Source organism: Corythoichthys intestinalis, chromosome 12, assembly GCF_030265065.1.
Source record: "Corythoichthys intestinalis isolate RoL2023-P3 chromosome 12, ASM3026506v1, whole genome shotgun sequence".
NCBI lineage: Eukaryota > Metazoa > Chordata > Actinopteri > Syngnathiformes > Syngnathidae > Corythoichthys > Corythoichthys intestinalis.
The window spans coordinates 44,645,023-44,658,816 of NC_080406.1; the positions used below are offsets into that span (position 1 = coordinate 44,645,023).

General features: G+C 37.7%; 1 protein-coding gene across 1 annotated transcript in view; it reads right to left on the reverse strand.

The window, feature by feature from the left end:
* LOC130926827 (ephrin type-A receptor 6-like) overlaps nt 1-13,794 on the reverse strand; it is a 252,235-nt gene that overhangs the window by 14,753 nt on the left and 223,688 nt on the right. Inside the window, exons 8-10 of the mRNA XM_057852094.1 lie at nt 9,313-9,421; nt 4,515-4,585; nt 1,227-1,352 (exon numbers count right to left, since the gene is read on the reverse strand). Coding sequence (XP_057708077.1) covers nt 1,227-1,352; nt 4,515-4,585; nt 9,313-9,421 — 306 coding nt within the window. The remainder of the gene's footprint in view (nt 1-1,226; nt 1,353-4,514; nt 4,586-9,312; nt 9,422-13,794) is intronic.

A 13,794-nucleotide genomic window follows, 5' to 3' on the forward strand; every position in this document is an offset into this window, starting at 1 on the left:
ATTATCTGCAGTACAATTGAACCTGAGGTGTTAGATGACGACGATTTATTCGCCACAGCAGACGCGACAACCCAGCGTACCCTAAAACCGCACCCTAACATCGTCGCTGAAATGTTGAAAACAAAGACGCGATCGAGGAGCCGTGAAAAAGTTCTTCCGCTTGACTCTCACAAAGGATGTCCAAATCTTTGCAGAAAAGGTTTTTTTGGGCCACTCATAGAGTCTCGTGCTTTCTTGTGAGCAAATTATCGCTACACATTGAGATTGCATGGCGAATAGAACCCAGAAAATGTTTGCAATATATGGCGAGGATAGCGTTGTGCTGCACTTTCGTTTTGGAGTGCTGGCGAGGTCTTCAGGAATTGATGTCATCAGGAAGCGGCCGGCAACGAGGTGCGTCCCAGGTTGCTATGGCAGTAACTCAAAAACTACGCGGTCAATTAAAAAAACATTTTTGGTCATGTGGGTTTTGAGACAAGGAATGATGCATTCAATACAATTTAACTGAGTAAAATGCTCATGAATTGAAGTATTCAGATGCCCTTTAGTAAGATATTAAAAAAAAAAAAAAAAAAAAAAAATATATATATATATATATATATATATAATAACATTCGTGAAATAGAATAAATAGTCACTTCCCATATAAACACAAAGCAGTGTGCCATGGCTATCACACATGTAGAGTCATTACCCAATTTCAACTCATTGTTCTAACCATTTATCAGTTATAAATATATTGTACCTTTGTTAATAAATCTATCCCAATGAAGTATGGTAATAAATTAAAAATATACATGTTTTTTTCACTCATACTTGTGCATTTTTTAAATTTTTATTATTTATTTATTTTTATTTTTAGCCCAGTAAATGTATGTAAACTGCCGGGGTAAATTACTTTGACACCACCAGCAAGTACCGCTCAGCTCCACCTGGGGGCAGTGTTGCAATTCACATTCATCTGAGCGGTTGCCTCAGGACTGTATTTAAATTGTGTCCGTTTCCCCCAAAAAAGAAATACTCCCCCACCTCCCCATTCTCTGAAATTATTTTCAATGCAGTACTTGCAAAAAAATCTGGATGCTAATAGACATTCTCTTTAGTGTGTACATTGCTAAAAAAAAAAAAAAAAAAAAAAAAAAATCAGATCATGGCTCATCAAGCAAATGTGGAATAATTTGCAATGCAAATACTTTCATAAAGCAGTGAAACTGAAATGTACATACCGGCCCCTATCACCCTTTCAATGCGGATCCTTGATGGATCAATCTCCTTGGTAAACTCATGGACGGCCTGCGCAGGGTCTTCATAGGTGTCAGGGTCCACATATGTCTTAATCCCAGGGAAAGGAACTGCAGAGTTTGAATGACAAAGTGTCATGAAGTGGTAGATTTTTTTTCTACATTGTTTTGATCTTTAATATGTTGATTAAGTCGAGGGATGAATTTAATTAAACAGGGATGATCATCATTTAAAAGAAACGAATTAATCTCTTGAGTCTTAAGCGCCTTTAATTAAAAACTGAAATTACACCAAAGTGGAAAAGCATGTAATCTCTAAAATCTCTGCAGGAAAGCAGACATGATTCTTGCCATATTATCATCTGATCATCATCATCTGATAAAATCTAGAAACATCTTGAACTTTATTAACTTGTTTAGGCCTTATTTAATGCAAGCACCCATGCTGCACAAGTGTCCTTGAGCAAGTCACTAAATCTTTAGCTGAGCCAGACTGCCTGGAGAAGGGAAGCTAGACACAAGCTGCGCTTTGCCTCGGGTGGTCGATACAGTATCACAAAAAACAATAGCTATCAGTTGTCTCTGATGCATGAAGCAACAACTGCAAAACCCTTAGGACATTGTCCCGCTCTTACAAAGCTACACTCCATTTTGAACACTGATAATATTCTCAAAAGGTTCTCTGTTGTACCTTCACTGGCAACTTCATTACGTTAACTTTAAGTGTGATTTAATGTGGATATGTGAGTTTTGTCAGGCATTATTTTCATTTTCAATCTCATGAGTAGCCAGAAAGCTGATTTAGGACTGATAATATTTTTGCCTTTTAATTAGGACAAAATTTTATACCTGCGTTACGTTTAAGGTATGTTTATAAACGCCACGCTCCTACAAGGGACACCAGCATATCCGCAGACTACGCCTGTGCAAAAATGAGAAGCCTCGTGTGTGACGTCATCATCCGCGCGTGTCACCTCTGAACTGGAAGCTTATAATTTTTGGGCATTGTTCGATGTCTTCACAGGGACATATTCAAGCATACAATTTAAAAGCTCTTTCAGTTTTAAAAAGAGAAGCAGGAAAGCTGTGTCTGTACCATTCGCTTCCATTGTTTACATTGCCATAATGCGTAATGGTGATGGCGTGCTCCATTGTATCCGATTATTATACAGATAGCCTGTCTATAATCGGCGGTTTAGCCGCCGTTCAAGAAATTATGCACTCCTTTAGCTTGTGTAATAAAATCTCCGGACAAGAGGTACATTAGTGTAGCCGACATGCTGTATAGTCTGACTAATTACATGTTTAAGGCCAATATCCATCGCAGTGTAGACGTAGCCTTATGCTTCTCAGTTGTAGTGCTGCAACGATTAATCGATTAACTCGAGTAATCGATTAAAAAAAAGATTCAAATTAAATTTTGCTCCTTCGAGTATTCGTTTAATTAAAGTGGTGTTGTAATGGTTTATTTGGAAAGTGTTTGCATTTAGTTTTATTGATTTGGGTGGATACATTGCCCTCTGGTCTGTCTCATTTCACATGGGTGAATCCAACTGCTCCCTGTTAAGACCAACTTAGGTTTTTGTTTGCACTAATGTGTTTTTAATGCATTCGAACTTAAGTTTATAGGTATATTTAGCTGTTTTTGTGAGAATATGTCAGAACCATTTGGTAAGAGCATTGTAAAAAAAAAAAAGAAAAAAAAAGTTAGCATTTCTAGCATTTAAGCTAGCGGACTTTTGCTATGTACGTTAGCCAGTTGTTCATTTGCTGTACATAGATCCTAATTTGTTTATTTTTTTGTACTGTTTGAGGCTGAGCTCAGGTATTTTAATTTTTCATGTTCCTTATCCGATTACTCGATTATTCGAACTGACTAGTTCATTGATTAATCGGCCACAATAAAACTAAAATAATCGATAGCTGCAACCTTACTGCGTTGCGCTGACGGCAGACCTACATTGTTAACGCAGACCCGATTTATACCCTATGCCGTAGTCGGACGTGGGCCTCCAAAAAAATCCTGACTCGTGACGTGAACGTCAAAGGACTGTGATTGGTCCGCTCAGAACGTTGTTTCCAGTTCAGCAAAACAACACCGCCATTCAAACATTCAAACACCTACGCAAACATCTGCTGTGTTGCTTACACCTCATCATTTGTTTTGTTCAATACTGATTAGCTGCAGCTCCAAATGCACAGGTTCCATCTCCGTTGCCCTTGCTGTCTATGACAGGAGGAAAACTAAAGGAATTCGACAAGAGTCCTCCAAAACAGTACAAAAACAAAAACAAACCCCTCTTTTGGCTTGGCGGTGAATTACAGAGCAACGCGTTCCTTTGACGCAGAATTTCAATTGCTCAATTGGCGTTGGGTCTACGCCGTAACTCTGCCGTCAACGGAATGCAGAAGCGTTAATCAGCCCTTAATGCACATGTGCTTCACCCCATGACAGCGCCATCTGGTGTAACCTGTTCATATTCATGTACTGTATTTCATCAATGACCGAGCCATTATAAGACCTGAATACTGTGCGACTATTTGCTTAGGTTCATCAACGTGGCTCAATGTGAGATGCGCAGCGCTAACTAACGAACTTGCTAGCTGACTATATTATTGCATTTTTTAGATGGTAATACTAATGAAAATATTTGTGGAATTTATAGAAAAATCATATTGTGAAGTTTCCCCATATTTGAAATTCACTTGAAAATGTATGTGTACCTATTGAAATGGCCAGCAAGTGTATTGCTTTTCTTACTTCAACACACTCTGAGTCTATCTCAAAAACTATTTCCATTTGCCATCTTCTTGTCTCCTTACCTTTATTATCATCCTCCTTTCACAACTCCCATTTCAATTTTATTCCAAGGTTGACCCTCCCTCAGTACATTATCATATTTCCACTACCCTGGTCTCATTTTAATTTGTGTCTCGTGTCTGGAAAAGACTTATAAAGACAAGGGAAAATCACCAGGCGTATTGATGCAATATACTGGATGCTGGGAGAATTTACAACATATAGCATTCATCCATCCATTTTTTACTGTGCTTGTCCTTATTAGGGGTCATGGGTGAGCTAAATTCATAGGTAAACCTGGTACCACAGACTGGTTGGCAGCCCATTGCACGGCACAAACAGACAATTCACACGCAGATGTACACCTTTAGATGATTTAGTGTCTTAAACGAACCTAAGATGTATATTTGTAGGATGTTGGAGAAAGTTGGGAAAGCGTGTTTTTTTTTTTTTTTTTTTTTAAATTCATTTACCATGTCCATTCTGATAACTGGTCCTCCTCTTATCCTCAGAAGTCATCTTGGCCTTGATGTACCATTGACACCTGCAAAATAGAAAGATTGAATGATGTTCATGTTTACTTAAACAGGTATCAGCAAATGTCATTTAATGCCACTTTTAATGCCACATGAAACTAATTTAATGCCCATTCCCAACTGCAGATTGTTTCACACACACAAATTGTAAGTAGAGTTGTCCAATGAAGACTTTTTAACCGATAACCGATATTGTCCAACTCCAAAAATCCAATGCCGATATCAAACTGAGAGGGCACCCCTGGAATTTTTTTTTATAGAATACAGCATTTCTCACAGAAATTAATGCAATTACAAATGTTTTCAATATGAATGTGTTTATTTCTTGGATGTGCATTGGAAAAACACAAAACAGCTGAGGAAAAAAGTCAAAATTGACACAATTTTAGACAAAATTAAAAAAAATAGGCTGGACAAGATTGTTGGCACCCTCACCTCAATATTTTGTTTGCACATCATTTGGAAGAAAGAACATAATGAAATCACTTCTTATAACCATGAACAAGTTTCTCAGGTGGAATTTTGGACCACTCTTTTTTGCGAACTGTTCCAGGTCTTTCAGATTTGAAGGGTGCCTTCTTACAACAGCAATTTTGAGATCTTTCCATAGGTGTTCAATGGGATTTAGATCCGGACACATCGACGGCCACCTCAGAATTCTCCAGCGCGTTGTCTCCAACCATTTCTTGGTGCTATTTGAGGTATGTTCTGGGTCATTTCATTTTGGATCACCCATGACCTCTGACACACCCAGTTTTCTGACACTACATACTACATTGCGGCCCAAAAAATTTTTGATAGTCTCCAGATTATATGACTCCTTGCACACTGTCATGGCACCCGTGCCAGAGGCAGCAAAACTACCCCAAAACATCATTGGACCTCCACCATGTTTGACTATAGGCACTGTGTTCTTTTCTTTGTAGGCCTCATTCTTTTTTCTGGCACTGGGTGTCTTGACAGTGTGTGAGGAGACATGAAATATGAAGACTATCAAAATGTTTTGGGCCGGAATGTATGGTGTAATGTCAGAAAACTGGGTCCGCATCAGAGGTCATGGGTGTTCCAACAGTACAATGACCCAAACATAACTCAAATAACAACATGAAATGGTTGGAGACCAGTGCCAGTCCATCTGAGAGGTGCATGAAACTTGTTGATGTTTATAGGAAGCGAATGCTTTCTGTTATTTCTTCTAAAGGATGCGCAACCAAATATTGAGGTGAGGGTGCCAACAATTTTGTCCAATCCATTTTTTTGCATTCTGTGTAAAATTGTGTACATTTTGTGTTTTTCCAATGCAAATCCCCCCCAAAAAACACATTCATACTGAAAACATTTGTAATTGCGTTCATGTTTTGGAGAAACTGCATTTTCTTAAAAAATTCCAGGGGTGCCAATAATTTCGTCCATGACTGTATGCGGTCAATGAGGTATGTAATGAGAAAACAATTCATTTTCAAGCCTTTATTGTCCATTTAATAGTCGCACAATGAATGCAAAAGGTCTGCTCACATAACATATCCCAAGCATCTTAGTTTGGAGACATCTCTAATGCTCAATAAGCAGAACTGCTGTGCTAAGCTGTGACCAGCCTGTGAACAAAGGCAGAAGGCTTCTACATTCATTTTGAAGGCAACGTGCATATTGGCCCAGAACTGATAATGAAAAACCGATGTCGATATTATCCGATATTATTTTAATATGCTTTTATAGGCTGATATTATCGGATACCCGCTAATATCAAACAACCCTAATAAATTATATAAAAGAAAATGTATACATAATTTCTCATGCCTAAAACATTTAATGCTTTTTAGGCCTGAATTTTGACAAAATCCATTTTAATGACTTTTAATGCTTTTTAATGACCTGCATAAACCCTGTTATAATGTAGGAAAACCTTATTGGCATAGTGACAGAAATGGCTGTACAAGGCTATTATCTGGCCAAGGCTATTATCCTTCAAGCTAACGTGGAGCTTTTGGGTTCTGAAGTTCATCATATGAAGGGATGATGGTGTACTGTGAAGGCTGTAAGACCATTGCTTCAACCATTCTCGGGGAAGTACTACTGTGTCAGAGCTGTGTGTGAGTGTGTCTCTGCAGATTTTACATAATCTGGGTGACCAGATTAGAGGTTGTATCAGGGTGCTCTCCGCCACAGGTTGCCAGCATGTGCATTGACTGAGTTAAGGCTGTGGGGTCCTGGACACTGATAGACAGTGCAGATAACATGGCAGGTGACATAGACGAGAAGAAAAAGAGGGCGATTTGGAAAGCCATTGTTGACCTCTGTTGATGGGGTCAAGCTGTTCATTAAAGAAATGGCGGCATGTGCCGTTATCAGTGGTTTCCAGTCCTTTCCTCTGATCCTTTTTATCCGCCTGGTCCACTCTCTCGTTGACTGGCTTTCATGTCCGAGCCGCACACGCAGACACTGACATGAATACTTGTTATGAGAAGAGATTTTTTTTCAAGACACACTCACATTTGCATAAGCACTCAAAAACAGGAACTTCAATTAAAGCACTTTGCCCACAGCGCTAATCAAAGCATAACAGGGAGTCAAACCACTCCTCTATTGCGTCGACATCCCCAACAGTCACATCATCATAGCAGAGGTCACTCAAGAATGAAAACGAAGCTGTTGCGGAAATTCAAGGACAGTCTACAAAAAGGCTGATTGTCATCTTTCTCATGTGTCATGCACAGTTTCAAAAGCAACAATTCAAATTTCAGGAAACTTTTAGAACAGAAAAGTCCTCCTCACATTTCAGTTCCTCTTAAATCCTCCTTTGCAAAGCTCCATCCACAAGAGCCCCATGAAAGCTCTCACTGTTTTCAAGCTGCTCAGCTACATTAAAAAAAAGACCAAATGTCCCTGCTACACAGGGTAAGAGGACTGCATATTGTGATCAAGTGGTATGCTGCTCAGTATGTGTTTGTGTAATGAGGGGAAAAAAGACTACCCAGCCAAGCTTGAAAAACTGGTGGCGGGAGAACCCTCATTATTATCGTCATCCAAATATCTCGTGCCAAGTAATAGATTTCACCCATTGCAATAGGTAAACACAGAATAACATAAATCTTGAAAGACATTTTTGGGTCATAAACCGTGACATTAGGTAGGGGTGCTTGTACCGTACATGGCATGTACAGTGGTATGAAAAAGTATATGAACCTTTCGGAATTACTCACATTTCTGCATAAAATCACCATCAAATGTGATCTGATCTTTGTCAAAATCATACAGATGAAAAAACTGTCTGCTTTAACTAAAACCACCCAAACATTCATAGGTTTTCATATTTTAATGAGGATAGTATGCAAACAATGACAGAAGGGGGGAAAATAAGTAAGTGAACCATCACATTTAATATTTTGTGAAAAGTTTGATTCTAACTGGAGCAATATTTTTAGTGTCCATGAAAACAATGAATCTGATCATGATTGTCTTCTGAACTCTGATTGGAGAACTATTGACAACTGTAGACGTCCAATTCATTTAAACCGGGTCTAGCATCATCAACGGCAGCCAATGCATCGATAACATCGCCAGCTTCAGACAGAAGATGCATATACTGTAATATACATGCAGCTTGTAGCAATGTAGTATGATGAGAAGCTATATTTTAATACCCCTGTGTTTATATTCGAATGGGGTTTCGGTGGATTTTTCTTTCTATTTTCGACCTAACAAATACTATACTTAGTTTTCATATGGTTTAAAAAGCGCCAAACTCATCTGCCCTCCTGCGTCCATGACTTGGCCACTCAATTCTTGGTCACAAGCAAGCAAGTGCAATATTATTGAGCCCTGTCTCGAGTGAGTTTCAGCCCACATGTTAAGATTTTTTTGTGTACTTATTTATTGAGTAGGACTGTTTAATAAGATAGCACGGGGCCAAAGAACTTTTCAAGTGTGGGGCTTCTCATAGAGAAGATGAGCAATACAATATAATTCATGAAAGAGCTAAAAAACGGGAGCATGGTGGATTTATTTTTTTAAAACAATAACCTTGCTATCTCACTCTCCCCTCCTCATTGTTTTTTTTTTTTTTTTTGGTATTATTGTTTATTTTATTATAAGGCATCAAGAGTTCCTAGTACTGATTAAGATCATATTTAATATCAATTGGTCCATGTTATAAACTATTAGTTTTTTTGTTGTTGTGTTTTTTTTTGGAGAAAGAAAATAATTACATAAAAATAAAATGTTAAGTTTACAGGAATTTTGAAATCATGACTTATGTGTTATCATAAGCGATTTATTAATAATACTTAAATGTAGAGGACTAAAAAAGCAGTCTTGAATTTTTTTTAGCACAGTTATAACCTGGGGGGGGGGGGGGGGGGGGGCAAACCCTGGTTAAGGAAACCCCACATAGATGAAGGAAAATGTTTGTAATGTTAATGTTTTTTTCCTAATTAATAAAATCACAATTACAAAAATGTTTTTAATTCATTTTACTTGGATTATCTGTGTCTAAAATTTATAGTTCGATGATAAGCTTAGCTATACTGATTCATATGAGGTTCTATTTTAGAGCAAAAGCTAAAATGATCATGTCGGGATAAAGCTTTTTCAGCATAAGCCATGTCTTAATATGGCATAAAAGCATTTTAAAGCAGAAAGTAGGATTAGTCATTATTTCAACCGACCATATATATCAATACTGTATAAATCCATTGTATTACACAAATTGATGTCAGGAGCAGACCAGTAATCTTACCTTCCAGTAATGAGGAGGAAAAGGGTGAGGATGACAAGGAGGGTGAAGCCACCCACTGCCGCCGTGACGATGACCAAAACCTGACCTTGGTCAGAGGCCAGATCTGATGCTAGAGGTGACACATTTTCGGTTAGGACAAAACAAGACCGGTCACACAAAGTAAGAAATATAGAAGACAGAACATAAAAATGCATGGGAAAAGGGAAAATTAGAAGACGGGGAAGGACAGAGGAAATACACATCAAAAATACGACACTGAAAACGAAACATGGATGTTCTCCCTGCGTGTACTATAAATAAACCATAGGGAGATATAGAGATGTTTGATCAGTTCTTTGTGATGCAAAATGCCCTCCATCAGTCTTATTACCGAAATGATTTGTAGGCCTTATTCTGTTTAATTAATATTATTCATTCATTAAATTGTGATTCAGTCCATAATCATTTGGTTAAATTGGACCCATTTGATATTCATGATTCTCCCCATCTTTGGTGTCTGGTCACGCAGCTAACATCGGCCCAATAATTGAAAGATGATTGGTATTACCCAACTTCTTTCGATCATATTTCATGTTTAATGAATATGAATTGCAGATCAGGGTGCTTGGTCACACACCCCTTGAGAGAGGTCCATGTGATTTTTTACAGTATCCGTGTGAGTGCATGTGAAACACAAGTGAGGATGTCAAGTTTTATGTTATAATCAAAAAACAATAAGTCATTGCTAACTCCTGTTTTAAAGTGCCTGTGACACACAAAAAAACATGTTTATTTCAATATTACACACGGTATTTTATGCTCCTGACTGAAATGGAAATTGAAATGACTGAAATGAAATTCAGCTGATTTTGCGGATTAATTCGTTCATTTTTTTGCATTACGCCAGCCCAATGTGCTGCAGGCTTTTGTTGCTACACCAGGGAGAGTGGTGTGAGGCGTTTTGGATTTTCCAAAAGATCCTGTTCATCGCGAAGAATGGGAAAAACAAGTCTCACAATTAAGAGACCAGTGGACAGATGACGAAGTTAGTAAGCTACGTGTTTTATGTGATAGCAAATACTGGAGTCATGGTAAATGTTTAGGAGGTGGCTTGCATTTTGTGGGCGACAATGCTTCCTGTGCACCAATAAGGCCATTTGGCCGACAACCGGTGGCTTGTCGCACACCATGGTCGCCGGCCCATAAAGGCGTGCCAGCCTATAGAGTGCTACCCTTCGATCCCCCTCAGCCCTCTTTCTATCTTTTAAACATTTTTTTTCTATATTTAAATATAAAAAAATAATGGAAAAGCTAAATATACTTTCATATTTATTTTTTATCTTTTTTAAATAGTTAAAAAAATAAAAAAAATAAAAAAAAGGATGCAATTGGATGCGATTCAGGGTGTACCCCACCTACTGCCCATAGTTAGCTGGAATAGGCTCCAGCACCCCAGTAACCCCCGTGGAGGATAAGCAGCTTGGAAGATGAATGAAATAAAGAATGAAATAGGAAAACAGCAATCATTTTCTGTATTTAAATGTTTATTGATTGAATATTTTTTTAATTATTATTAATGCTATTTCGTTAATTATTTATCAACTTTTGAGGGTTATCGGGTGACACATCTAGAATGTATTTTGATTTGTGACTTATTTGAATTTTTAACCATTTTATTCATTTGTAATTTTATTTATTCATAAACTATATAAAGGAAATTTATTATTATTAATAATAAAAAATACAGTATACCAGGGGCATTACCAGGGTTGGGCACACGCTCTGCCCATTCAAGGAAAACTGGATGTAGTACTAACGGCAGTCTGGGCTCCGTGTATCCCATTCATATACTGTAGTACTGATGTGTTCTAAGTTTTAACCTTTACGTTGTTACCTCATCTTTCTCGTTTCACCTGCATGTCCATACTGTTCAGTTATGGATGTGTTCTAAGTCAAAATCAAATCAAATCAACTTTTATTTGTTTGGACCAAATCACAACAGCAGTTATCTCAAGGAGAAAACAAAACATGTTTTAAGGTGTAGTAGCCCCCCCAGGTAAGACTAACGCCCACCCACACCTGGCATCCTGGTAACACCACTGCAGTATACAGTAATTATAATTCAGACCTGGCATCCACATTTGTTGACATCACATTCTACACTTGTACAGTATCAAAATCTTAACTCGCTAGCTGCCATTGACAGTGACAGACGTCCAATCCATTTGAAGTGGGTGGGTGACACTCTCCCAGTTCGAATGGATTGAACGTGTACTGGTGATAAACTCATTCAAACAGCAACAAGATATCAATACAGCAATAAGATGAAAAAAAGCCTACATGACCCAAAATAGTGTTTTAAACCATTAAAAATAGTCTCATTCACTATAATTGGTTAACAAGCTAGCCCTGTTTATCATTACATTCTTAGAAAAAGTTTAAGGGCCCACACCAGTCACTGTCACAGCTTCATGTGTTCTTCACACTCGTAAGGAAGGACCAGACTGACACTGCCATAATGAGGTGTATGTGTGTGAGAAGACAATGACATTGAGTTGGGGACAAAATGAAGGATGCAGTCTGAGCGATGAGGAAACATGATGACAGCGGCGCGATAAAGACAAATACGACTGAAAGAGTGAGGTAGACGTGACAAAGACTGATGGAAAAACAAAAGTATGAGTCGCTTACTGACAGACAGACTGACAGAGACAGAAAGAGCGTCAGGGGGCAAATCTGCTTTCACTTTCAGATAAAAGGCCAGGCACTACAAAGGCTTGGCCAAGCGCTGTATGATCCACAGATAAAGCCCTGCACTGCAGCTTTGGATGGGAGAGAGAGAGACTGTGCCAAATCACCCCTCAACAATACCTGACCCCACATAAAAGGGCAGCTGGACTCTTTGTATTTTATGATTAGAATTGCAATAAAGCAGTTGCGTCGTCGCAACAAGACTCAAACAAATATTGATTTCAAATGCATTAAACATCGAGGCTGTATTGTCAGACACCTTTTATCACTGTATTCAATATGTTGATCAAAAGGACGGCACATATTTGACATTTACAAGCTTTTTCGTCTTCATTAGTAACTTTACAATGCGGTCTTCAACGGCGGGGTTTAGATTGTGGTTTTGATGTTGCAAAGCAAATGCTTTTTTACTGCTACTATTTACTACCGCTGAAATGCAGTTCTGTCATGAGGCAAAATATTTCTTGGTCAAACTGTACCAGACCACAATTAGACCATAAGACAAAACACATCCACAATAATCCAATAAAAACACAATTTCAGAAGATGAATACGATCTTATCAATCATCAATACATCTTGCTGGACGAAAGCCGATGTTATGGGTTTAATGACCGAGACACAAAAGGCAACATGACAAGGCACTATACAGACATGGAAGCATAAACACTAATCTGGAAGTTCAATTAACTAAATGAATATTTTGGTAATTAAAAAGCAAAACAAAACAAACTTAAGCTCATAAAGATCATACATGGATCACATTTTGGGTTAAGTAGTCCTCATTATTAATATTTGATATAAAAGTGTGGCCTACAGCACTCAAAATGAGTTCACTCACGCACGTCAGGTCTCAATTATAATCATGTTTTTTATTTCTTTTTATGAATATTGTATTCATATGTTTTATATTTTTTAAATACATTTTTAATGAATTGCTACATGTATACATATAAAAATGTTACTATAAAATAAATTGATATGATTAAAAAACAGAAATAAACTCTTATAGCCAAATAACTAAAACATATAAAATGCCCTCCCCATTCTCCATAATATTTAACTCATTGCCCGCCATTGACTGCCAACCTCTCCCAGTATAAATGAATTGGACATCTAGCCAGAGGGGGGTAGAGTAGCCAAAAATTTTAATATTATTTAAGTAAGAGTAAAACTAGTCATCCAAAAAATCTACTGAAGTGCAAGTAAAAAAGTATCCAGTGAAAAGAATGCTCAAAGGGTAACATTTTGAGTAACTGCTTATTTTTGTTTTGAATTAAAAAAAAATAAAAAAATAACATTGGTATTTTTTTTCTCTCAGCACAAACTTATCAATCTGAACTCTTGCTATAATGATACTTTACAATAATAACGATTACATAAGCACGTTAAGCCAAATAAATACATTTTTTAAAAAATCATTAAATTCTGGCATTAGAGGAAAAAACAAAACAAAACAGTAATGAAGCATTATTTGCCCAAAGAGCATGAGTGCCCTGCCCTCTAGTGGAGAAAATAGTTCCTAGTTTGAACAGTGAATACTGTAGTTCCTTTATAGTTACTATTATGAAATTAAAAGGATCATATGCCGGGTTTTCTGCGGTCAATCTGTGCCAAATAAAAAACTGGGAGCGAGTTTTAAATCTGTGCTTTCAATTCATGTTGAGGGCAGCGCTCTGTCAAATACTTCATTTGTTACGGTGCTTTAAAGACGCCACGTGATTGAACAGGCTGGCGTGATCATAGAACGGCA